General features: G+C 37.6%; 1 protein-coding gene across 2 annotated transcripts in view; it reads right to left on the bottom strand.

Annotated features, from left to right (window-relative positions):
* Nucleotides 1-11,197: 11,197 nt before the first annotated feature.
* LOC106883810 (presequence protease, mitochondrial-like) overlaps nt 11,198-12,179 on the bottom strand; it is a 50,586-nt gene continuing 49,604 nt past the window's right edge. For both annotated transcript variants that reach the window (XM_089343477.1, XM_089343478.1), the window contains one exon: nt 11,198-11,350. In XM_089343477.1, the coding sequence (XP_089199603.1) occupies nt 11,248-11,350 (103 nt within the window). In that variant the 3' untranslated portion in view covers nt 11,198-11,247. The remainder of the gene's footprint in view (nt 11,351-12,179) is intronic.

Here is a 12,179-nt window from a genome sequence, read left to right as displayed (position 1 = left end):
ATACAAAATATAAAGAACTAATCACAGACCGGTTTCATTGTTAACTAATTACGTAATTGTCAGCAACTCTTCAGTATGATGGTCTTTTGCAGAACGATCATACTGAAGAGATGCAGACACTTATGTAAGTAATTACGTAATTAGTTAACAATGAAACCGGTCTGTGATTAGTTCTTTATATTTTGTATCTTTTCATTTGTCTTGCTCGCTTATGTTCTGATGTTTGCTGAATTTTCTTGAGAACAATCTTTTCTTAGTGGTCAGACCATAGGTGGTCTTCTTCTAGCAAAAGGGATGTCCACTTAGTGGTCATCCCTCTTATATGTATGTATGTATATATATATATATATATATATATATATATATATAAAATATATAGTTTTAGGGAAAATAACCAATTTTCAAGAACTCGTCGATGAAAATCCACTATCACATATAGAAAAATTAACAATTAAAAGCACAATAAATGAGTATAATATAAAGTAAAGTAAATATCATAAGATAAATATAATAAATAATTTATTATATTTATCTTATGATATTTACTTTACTTTATATTATACTCATTTATTGTGCTTTTAATTGTTAATTTTTCTATATGTGATAGTGGATTTTCATCGATGAGTTCTTGAAAATTGGTTATTTTCCCTAAAACTATATATATTTTATATATACTTTATCTATAAGGCTCAATTTAATTTTAATTTTTTATAAATTGATTTTAATTGAGTTTTTTACCTGTAATTTTGGATTTTGTCCCTAATATTATTATTATTATATATATATATATATAATGGGCATTACTACAGAAAAAATAATAATGCCACACGCTGGACATATAATATAAACGAATAATTATATTCTTGGGAATAGAAATTTCCCTTATGAATTTTTTTACACTCTGGCTTCTTGATAAAATTCTTGTAAAAGAGTTTTATCCCCTTTTGAATTTATATATATATATATATATATATATATATATATATATATATATATATATATATATATATATATATATATATGCGTGGCACCTTGGGCAAATGTCTTCTACTGTAGCCTCGGGTTGGTCTAAGCCTTGTGAGTGGATTTGGTAGACGGAAACTGAAAGAAGCCCTTCGTATATATATATATATGTGTGTGTGTGTCTGTGTTTGTCCCCCCACCATTGCTTGCCAACCGATGTTTATGTCTTATTAGTATAGCGGTTCAGCAAAAGAGAACGATAGAATAAGTATTAGGCTTACAAAAAATAAGTGCTGGAGTCGATTCATTCGACTAAAACGCGGTGCTCCAGCATGACCGCAGTCAAATGACAGAAACAAGTAAAAGAATAAAAGAACATACATACATACATACATACGTACGTACGTACGCACGCACGCACATACATACATACACACACACTACGCACGCGCGCATAACTGTAACAGCATCAACAACAACAACAAAACTACGAGTCGCTGCTAATGATGTTTATTGGTTTTTCACGTTGCTGGTTTTACCAAACATTTGATCGAGAAAACACTGGCATTTTCCCGGTAATTCTTGACAGACTGGATAAACTGAGAGGAGCAACAATGCTGCCATGTTGCTCTGTATTATCTTCAAGAAGGCAACAGTCGAAATATCTACGTAACTTCGTGGTTAAGTATTTCGCCAATTCGTTCAAGAATCGTAAGACTAATGTTAACGTAACGGCCAGCCAAAATATTGCTATGACGTTGTCAACGATATTTGTAATTTTACCTAAACTCACACAAGAAGGATTGTCTGCCACAATAAACGGAAGATACTGCTGTTCGAGACGCTGCTCGTTCAGTGGCTCTTGTTGGTTTTCATCTTCATCGAGAAGTTTTACGTTTGATAAAGGTAAACCGGAATTGGTTTCAGGAAACAAAGGTAGATTAGGCTTCTGGAGACTGAAGCAACAACCAAACGGACTTAATATACGCAAATATCGTAATGCCGTCAGTAAGAAAAACGGTAACATGCAAGATACGAAATACAACATGTCGTCCGTTAAATTCAGACGGATTTTTCTTACGTGTCTTCTGGGGTTGCCATCATTCCTTCTTCTTCTCGCCATTCTTCCGATTCCCCAGCGTCTTCTAATCTCTCCATCCCCTCCTCCTCTTCGTCCGTCTCTTCCGGCTGTTCTTCTCTCTTCCCTCACACCCCCTTCGTCGTCCGGTCCGGCCAGTCTTTCTCCTCTCGCTGTTACTGCTCTTTCTTGGCTTTCAGAATCATCGTCATCATCATCATCATCATTATTATTAATTTCATGGTCACCGTCGTCGTCGTCGTCGTCGTCGTCGTCGCCGCCGCCGCCGCCATTGTAATGACCGTCGTCGTCGTCGTCGTCGTCGTCGTCGTCGTCGTCGTCGTCCCCGCCGTCGTCATGGTGATTGTCATCGTCATTGCTTACACTTCTCTCTTCTACTACGTCACCTTCGCCCCATCGCTTGTACGGTGATGTGGCCGCTGTGTCAGTGTTGTGGTCTTCATTTAGAAAGTCAAACATTCTGAAAGGGTTGTAGAAGGCGAAAGTCCAAGCGTTTGGCACTGGATCGGCCATATTTCAGTTTTGCCGAAATCGTAGGAAACAGAAACAGCGAAGAGGAAGGAACATGGTTGGAGATGGGTAAGAGGTGCAAGGTAGAAGGAGGAGGAATGGAGAGGGGGGAGGAGAAGGAGGAGGAAGGGAGGAGGAGAAAGAAAGAAAGAAAGAAAGAAAGAAAGAAAAGGACGATGAAGGATATGGGAAAAGAATAAAAAGAAAGACGAGAAAGAAAGAAAGAAGAAGAAAAAGAAGAAGAAGAAGAAAAAGAAAAAGAAGAAGAAAAAGAAGAAGAAGAAGAAAGAAAGAAAGAAACAAAGAAACAAACAAACAAACAAACAAACAAACAAACAATGAATGAATGAAACAAACAAACAAAGAAAAGAAAGACAGAAACAAACAAACAAACAAAGAAACAAAAAAAACAAAGTGGAGGAGGAGGTGGAGGAGGAGGTGGAAGAAGAGGAATAAAATATACAACAATGAACAAAAAAATAAAATAAATAAAAAGAGTTAAATAAAAGTAAAACAAATTCGAAACACAAAATAGAATAAATAAATTTGTAATAAGAAAGAAAAAAATGCAAAAAATGAACAAAAAAGAAAGAAAAAAAGTAAGGATGAATTGTTGTTGTTGATTTTGTTGTTGATGTTGTTTATGATGTCATTGTGACGTCATGTATGAAGTGTGCGAGTATACGTTGGTGGATTGACAAACACCGACAACAACAACAACAACATCACGAGCACTGACGACCGGGCAACCATCGCCACCCGGTCCGCCCGGTCCACCCGGTCCACCCGGTCCACCCGGTCCACCGCTCGTCATCGCTGTCGTTTATCATTGTCTCTGCCGTTATCGTCATCGTCGTGGTCGTCGTTGTCATCACCACCAGCAGCACCACCACCACCAATAACAACACCAGTATCATCATCATCATCATCGTCGTTGTCTGCCAGTATCCTCTTCATCTCCATCCGGAGAGCAATTGCGCTAACCAAAGGGTACCTTTTTTGGTTTTAGTTTTTTGTCCCTACGTTTCTAAGACAATCTTTTTCTTCTTCTTTTTCTTCTTCTGCTTCTTCTTTCTCTTCTTTTTCCTCTTCTTCTTCCTCCTCTTCTGCTTCTTCTTCTTTCTCTTCTTTTTCCTCTTCTTCTTTCTCTTCTCCTTCTCCTTCTTCTTTCTCTTCTTCTTCCTCTTATTCTTCCTCCTCTTCTGCTTCTTCTTTCTCCTCTTCTTCTTCTTCCTCTTCTGCTTCTTCTTCTTTCTCTTCTTTTTCCTCTTTCTCTTCTTCTCCTTCCTCTTCTTCTTTCTCTCCTTCCTCTTCTGCTTCTTCTATCTCTTCTTTTTGTTCTTCTTTCTCTTCTTCTTCCTCTTCTTCTTTCTCTCCTTCCTCTTCTGCTTCTTCTATCTCCTCTTTTTGTTCTTCTTCCTCTTCTTTCTCTCCTTCCTCTTCTGCTTCTTCTATCTCTTCTTTTTGTTCTTCTTTCTCTTCTTCCTCTTCCTCTTCTTCTTTCTCTCCTTCCTCTTCTGCTTCTTCTATCTCTTCTTTTTGTTCCTCTTCCTCTTCCTCTTCTTCGTCTTTACTTCTTCCTCTTTCTCTTCTTCCCCTTTTCTTTCCCTCCTCTTCTTCTTTTCTTCCTTTTCCTCTTCTTTTTCTTCTTCTTTCTCTTTTTCTTCTTCTTTCTCTTTTTCTTCTTCCTTTTCCTTCCCCTTCTGCCTCATCTTCTTTTCCTTCCTATGTATGTATGTATGTATGTATGTATGCGTGTATGTATGCATGCATGCATGTATGTCTCATCTATTTTTTTAATTATTATAAATCTTCCACTAAGAAGGGGGCCGGTTTCCAACAAAGATACAAGGCTCCATCTTTGGGATGTAGTTAACACAGACAAATTCACATTTGTAACTTGAGAAAAGTCTTGCATATTTTTACTGTTCCACTCACAGATTGCACTTGTAATGTACGAATTAGCCGGTCGATTTCTCTTTCCGAAAATCCCGGTTTATCCAGATTTTCCTTTAAGCATTTACTAACAAAACCTAGTGCTCCAATTATTATTGGTATGAATATGAATTCATAGTCTGGACATAGAAGCTGGAGTTTTCGAAGCAGTTGTCCATTGATATCCAGTTTTTCTTTGATTCTCAAAGAAATATTTATATCTGCAGAGCAGCTGACCTCTATGATGGTACATATCTTTGCCCCTCTGTCCCAAACAAAGATATCCAGCTTGTTATGTCTACATTTCAGAGAAGTTATGAGTATGTATGTATGTATGTTTCTGCCGGAGCCTCTTTCCATTCACAAACCAAGGCTGCGATTTAAGGAGTGTGTCAAGTCCTCATTAAAGGCCTTTGATATGCAGGACACTGACTGGGAGAACAATGCCTGTCATCGTCACGGATGGAGGAAGCAGGTTAAGGAGGGGATCGACACTTTTGAGAGAGCACGTATCCAGCATGAAGAACTTAAGCGAGCTGCGCGAAAGCGCACGGCTCATATAGTGAATGGGGAAAGCTTAATCTGCAATGTTTGCAGTCGTGTATGCTTGTCAAGAGCAGGGCTCATTAGCCACCAACGGAGCCGCAAATGCAAAATATAAGTTAGTCCTAGAGCGCACAATGTTCCTGAAGGTCAGCAATGGTCTTCCTCGGTCACGAGTGGACGGCAATCATGTATGTATGTATGTATGTATGTATCCTTTCAGGGTCGATAAAATAAGTACCAGTTGAATACTTGGGTTCATTTACTTAATCTATCTCCTTCCCCGAATTTGCTGGCCCTGCGCCAAAAGTTAAAACCGTTGTTATTGGACAATATTTTCTGGTTATAACTAAGGTACTTGTGTAATATTTTGTAATGTACGGCTAGATTGCTTTAAATATTACATGCTTTGGATTAGGTTGGGTTTCCTATGTCCAGTCCACTGCAGAACGAAGAACACAGCAAATTCTCTCCACCAACGACGGTCGGATGTGAAGGCCGCGGATTTGAGCTTGATATCATACTGGCATGATGAGCCTTCTCTACCACACTGGTTCGACAATATTTGGCAGATGGAAGGCAGCGAGCTAGCAGAAACGTTAGCACGCCGGGCGAAATGCTTAGCGGTATTTCGTCTGTCGTTACGTTCTGGGTTCAAATTCCGCCAAGGTCAACTTTGCCTTTCATCCTTTCGGGATGTTGCCTTAAGTACCAGTTCCGTTCTGCGACCGATCTAATCGACTAGCCCCCCTCCCAAAAAATTTCGAGCCTTGTGCTTAGAGTAGAAAAGAATATTTCCAAGCTATAAGCGAGCTGGCAGAATCGCAGGCACGCCGGGAAAAATGTTTAGCGACAATTCGTCCGTCTTTAGTCTCTGAGTTCAAATACAGCCGAGGTCGACTTCGCCTTTTATCCTTTCGGGGTCGATAAAATAAGTACCAGTTGGATACAGGGATCGATGTAATCGACTTACCCCTCCCCTGGAATTGCTGGCCTTGTGCCAAAATTTGAAATCAATTTTTCGAAGCTATGAGATAATACTTGATTAATTCAAAATAAATATTACATAGACAGAGTAATCTGAATGTGAAAATGTTAATCACAAGTAAACCGAAACTTCGAAGTTACTGTGAATCTTTTCCTTCTAAAAATGGTGTGTGTGTGTGTGTGCGGGGGGGGGGGGGCTTTCGGGCGCGTGTGTGTATGTGTCGATGTTTCGTATTACGCATGACCATCACGTTTTTCACGTTTTCTCTATCGTGACAAGCTAGTTCAAATAGAAGCTAGTCTTGTCTTTTACGGTTTAAAAATCGTTCTTTTTTCCCCTCCACTTTCCCATTCTCAGACGCAGAGACCAATTTTCGGTTCGGACTTTTTAAAACAAACAACAACAACAAAGGAAACAGAAAAAAATTGTTTATGTAACTTCCTTTTCGTTTTCGGATATATTGAAATAGCGAAAACAAAAATGTAATGTCATATTATTATTATTATTATTATTATTCTCGTCACAAAAACATATAACAATAATAATTATAATAATAATAATAAGTGAGAAATTTTTGATTCATAAAAAAAGAAAAAAAAATCGGAAAAAGGGAACCATTCCAATTTTTTTCTAAACAGAAAGGGAGAAAAAAGGAAAGAAAAGAAGGAAAGAAATGGCTGAGGTCGCTGAAAACGAATCAAAGAACGAAGATGCCAGGATTAACAGCGGAAGCGAAATACAAAACCAAACAGCGAACAGCTTTTATGGACGTTTTCTACAAATATTTAAATTAAAACTTCCAACGCTTTGTTGTAGCACCATGATAATGTTTCTTTCAATACTTGTCGTTATGTCGGCGGTAAGAATCTTTTCGTTTTTAAAAATGCATGCCTGCGAAGTATTCTTCAAACCATCAAATCTGATACACTACATAAAAGATGGCAATTCCCCGCCAAGTATAATGAAGAAAGCGGTTTCTTGTTTAAACGTGACTCAATACTCGAAGACCTTCGATGCAATACTGTTCTCTGGTTGGCTGGTTGCATTTAGTATCTTTTATTACAAATTTTCGAAACGTATAAATCAATGACAATTTTTTTTAACACACACACACACACAATATGAGATAATTTTAATAAATCAACAATCTATGTTGTACGGTATTTGATATACCTGTGTTTCTCTCTTATTCAAATGCATGCCAACTGCTAACCACTCTCTAAGCACACTACCCGAACCATAAATGTGATCTACACGTTTTTGTATAAATCTAAGTCCCTCGGCTACTGGAGTTAAGATTGGACAATCGCTATGTTGATAATGGGTACAGAACCAAAACATACGTCCGCAACTGTCCTCTTATCTCTAAACAACAACCAAGTCCTTCACCTTAACAGCAACCTAACTTTGGAGAGTTTTTTGTTCTTGAAATTATTTCCCTTCTGGTCTTGAGATCTGCTGTTCTTGAGATTATCTCCCCTGTTCTTTAACAGAATCTCGACTTTGGAGAATTTTTTGTTCTTGATTTTCATTTGAGAATTGACACATCTTCAAAAGGTGGAGATAATTTAAATAAATCAAAATCCTTGCCTGGACTCAGACTACATTCACGCATCCATCGCAAATATTCTTTTATTTTGAAAGTTTCTTTCTTTGTCTTACATTTTTATATTATTATTCTTTGCTTTTAAACTCTCTCCTTCAAACACTCATACATCGAAATCAACGAGTGACCATCATTTGCGCATACAAATGTGTGTGTGTGTGTGTGTGTGTGTGTGTGTGAATGTTTATTTTTATGTCAAGTCGGTGATCTTTCGATACCAGTACGAAATATCGGCCTTTTCCGTAAAAAGTGTTGGAGGGAAAGAGGGAAACGATTTTAGGAGAATACACATTTATTAAACTTTTATAAAATGGTTGACAGTGACTTAGAAGTTTCGGCTGACTTGCCTTCATCAATCTCACACCGGCACACATACACATATATATATATGTGCCTGTGAAATCTTGTATCCCGGCTGTAAGGCCTTATTTCCATACACGCCAGCTTAATTTAATTCGTCCTTAGTCGAAAGACACCTGTTGTTATATCCCATTATTATTCCTACTGTATTTGTGTAACATTGTTCGTTTTTTTCCGTCCTTGTTTTTGTATACATTCGCTGCTTTCTTCCAAGGAATCTAATGCTCTTAGTTTTTCCTTGGGGCTGGCCAGATTGGAGCAATATCGAGAATAACCAGCCGAAATTGCAAAGATAATCTGGATCTCGACTGAGGAAAGAAAATTCCGAATGACCTGTCCTTGTTTTCTTTGTATCGTCTATCTGCATGTTTTGTTGTCCTTTTCTTGTATCACCTAACTGTCTGGATGTTTTGTGCTCTTGTCCCATTCTGTATTATATATAATACAGAATGGGACAAGAGCACAAAACATCCAGACAGTTAGGTGATACAAGAAAAGGACAACAAAACATGCAGATAGACGATATTATATATATATATTGCACACAAATATATAGGTGCTACTTTGGCATGTGATCTACAAATTAAAGGGCGATTACTTTAGTTTACTTAATTCTATTACTACTTTAGTGTGTGGTCTACGCCAGTGCTCCACAACCAGTATGCCACGTAACACTGGTGTGTTATGAGATGCCACTAGGTACACTGCAGTGTAACCTGAAAATGATTTTTTCCCCTATACTTTTAGTTATATTTTGTAGTTCTGGTGTGCTGCCAAATTTTGAAAAGAATACAAGGGTACCACAAGTGAAAAACGGTTGCAGAGCACTGATCTACACGCTTATTTCAAATGTTTTTATTGCTTATTTTTGGTGTCTTATTATTTACTAAAGATTTTTATAATGTGATTAGCAACAAGACAAAAACAGTTGCATTTTGACAAAGAAATGGTTCTTTTAGATGATGAAGAAACTGTTGAACCATGTCAGCGTTGTGGTGGAGAAACAAAAAATGCTTAAAGAAAAGGAGAAAATGGTGAAGTTTTGCCAACTTTACATTGCAAAACTTGTGGCTGATAAACTTATCAGTCTATTCATACCAGAAATGTTTTTTCCTGTTATACTGATCTAAATAACAAAATCCATTGCGATCTTTCTTTTTTTACTCTTTACTCTTTTACTTGTTTCAGTCATTTGACTGCGGCCATGTTGGAGCACCGCCTTTAGTCGAGCAAATCGACCCCAGGATTTATTCTTTGTAAGCCTAGTACTTATTTTATCGGTCTCTTTTTGCCAAACTGCTAAGTTACGGGGACGTAAACACACCAGCATCAGTTGTCAAGCGATATTGGGGGGACAAACACAGACACACAAACACACATATATATATACATATATACGACGGGCTTCTTTCAGTTTCCGTCTACCAAATCCACTCACAAGGCTTTGGTCGGCCCGAGGTTATAGTAGAAGACACTTGCCCAAGGTGCCACGCATTGGGACTGAACCCAGAACCATGTGGTTGGTAAGCAAGCTACTCAACACACAACCACTCCTGCACTCTGTCAAATTTTAGAATTAATGTTTTGTCATATTCAAGATGTCTCTTATAACAAAGTGCATCAGTTAACTGATTGAATTACTGAATCAATATGTAACTGGTTCAACATCTGTTGGGAAATTTGTTTCCGTTAATAAATTGTTTCCTTTAACAATCGCGGAACTCTAAAGCAAGAATTTGTCAGAAGTCCTCCAGGAAAGTGAAACGACCCGTGTTGCATGACAAAAACAGTGAAGTTTGGGGATAAGAGTCTGATGCTTTGGGGATACATAAAAAATGATGGTTCAAAAAAGTTGGTTAAAACTGACAGTAACTTGAATAGTGCCAAATACATCCAGTTGCTGAAAGACAATATGATTACCAGACTTGGATGAAGGTGAGATTTTTCAGCATGATGGAGCTCCATGCCACAGATTATGTGCAACACGACAGAGTGTGGCTGATGAAGGTGTTACCGTATTGAAAGATTGGCCAGCTCAGAGCCCTGACTTAAATATCATCGAGCAAATGTGGGCAGAACTAAAGAGAGGAGTTCATCAGAAGAATTCACACAATCCTGAAGAGATGTAGGAGCTCAGCCACAGAGAATGGCATCTCATACCTGTGAAGATGGTGAAGGATTTGTACGTATCTCTTCCCAGGTGCATTGAAGTAATTATTCAAGCTAAGGGGAGCCACACAAAACATTAACAATATACAGTAACTTCTTGAAATGAACATTATGTAATAAATTTTCATTATAGACATTTTCCTGTTTTAAAATACTGTATCTTGATTGGTTTATGTGAGGTAGCTGAAAACTTTTGCCTGGCCATTTTTGGTGGTCGTCTTACACCTTCCCCTCTCATTCAGAACTCCAACTACAAACTATAATAATTAGGTATGAAAATGACTCCAACAGGGCGTAAAAAACACAATGTGAAACATCCAGTTATAAGTTGGCAATTAGTAGAAATTTACAATAGTTTAAAGTGGCCAAAGACTTTTGCATGGTATTGTATATATATCTATATATTGAACACGCACACACACACACACATAATACAAGAATTTCTGAAAAACTAAGAAAGCTAACAACAATAAAATTTTCGTCTTCTCTGATTCTGTGAGAATTCTCTGATTTTCGTCTTCTCTGATTTTGTGAGAATTCTTTCTTGTTTTTTCATTTGTATATTTTTTTAGTAGTAGGGCAGAACAATTCCAAAGATCCAATTTTGAACAGTACCTCATTAAAAGACAAAAATTCCTTTTTCCGACCCCCTCCCCTCCTTTGCTTTTTCTACCCCTACTATAAGGGTTTCTGTTCTTTGGAACTAGATGGGTTTACACCATCTCTACTCTATTCAAACATTCCTCCATTTATTTAACATAGCATTTAATTCTTCAATTTTTTTCTTATAATATCACACCTTAAACGGGATTCGCTTTTGGCAGAGTTTGTAAGAGCTGCCTATCAAAGCGCCAGTCCCCAAGAAAAAGGATGTCATTCTCAAAATATACAATCATGTTGTTGAAATCTCAAAGTTGCAAGATGATAAAGGGATAATCCAAAACAATGTGAATAAATAAGGATTACATTTGACAGTAATTAAGATGCTAAAAGGGGTAAGGAATAATAATAATAAAATTAATAATGAAAATAACAGTGATATATTTTATTTATCTCTTTTTTCTATACACAAACTTAACTTTTTAGTATGTTCCAGGTTGAATCTTCTGCCAGAGATGGTAAGTGTGGACCGAGTAGTGCTATACCTGTAGGTTTAGCAGCAGAACGGAGTAGATATCTGTTATGCAAAGAAACACAAAAGAAAACAAAAAAATTAACAAATTGAAAAGTAAATAAAATAGCAGCAATTTCTATTATTGAAATAGAAAAAAATACAACAAAAATATTTTTATCAAAGCCACGTAAGTGAATGTCGTAGATGGAAACTGAAAGAAGCCCATTGTGTGTGTGTGTGTGTGTGTGTGTGTGTGTGTGTGTGTGTGTGTGTGTGTGTGTGTGTGTGTGTGTGTGCTTGTTTATGTCTCCTTGTCTTGACATTGTATGATGGTTGTAAATGAGTGTCACTGTTATACAAGTAGTGTCATTCATTTCCAGTATTCAGCAAAAACATGTCTGGCCATGGGGTAATATTGCCTTGCTTGAAAGCATCAGAGTGTTGGTAACAGGAAGAGCTTCTACCCATAAGAAAATCTGCCTCAATAAATTTCACAGGACCAACAAATGCATTGAAAAGAGGACATTAAAATGACAACGTTGATGATATAGAAAATATATCAAAGTGTAGTATATAATCGCATTTGAACCAAATTCGATGACTGGCACCCGTGCCAGTGGAGCGCTAACAGCACCGTTTGAGCATGATCATTGCCAGAGCAGCAGCTTGGCTTCTGTGCCAGTGGCACGTAAATAGCACCATTTAAGCGTCTTGAGTGTACAAGTCAACCTAGCATTTTTTTGGTAGTAAATTTTGGTTCTGAAAATTTTGACTTAATATGAGCGTGGCCGTTGCCAGTACCGCCGGACTGGCCTTCGTGCTGGTGGCACATAAAAGCATCCACTACACACTCGGATTGGTTGGTGTTAGGAAGGGCATCCAGCTGTAGAAA

The sequence above is a fragment of the Octopus bimaculoides genome, chromosome 27 (assembly GCF_046866305.1).
Source record: "Octopus bimaculoides isolate indiv1 chromosome 27, ASM4686630v1, whole genome shotgun sequence".
Lineage (NCBI taxonomy): Eukaryota > Metazoa > Mollusca > Cephalopoda > Octopoda > Octopodidae > Octopus > Octopus bimaculoides.
Note: the sequence above shows the minus strand (reverse complement) of the source record. Positions and strands in the feature narration are given on the sequence as shown.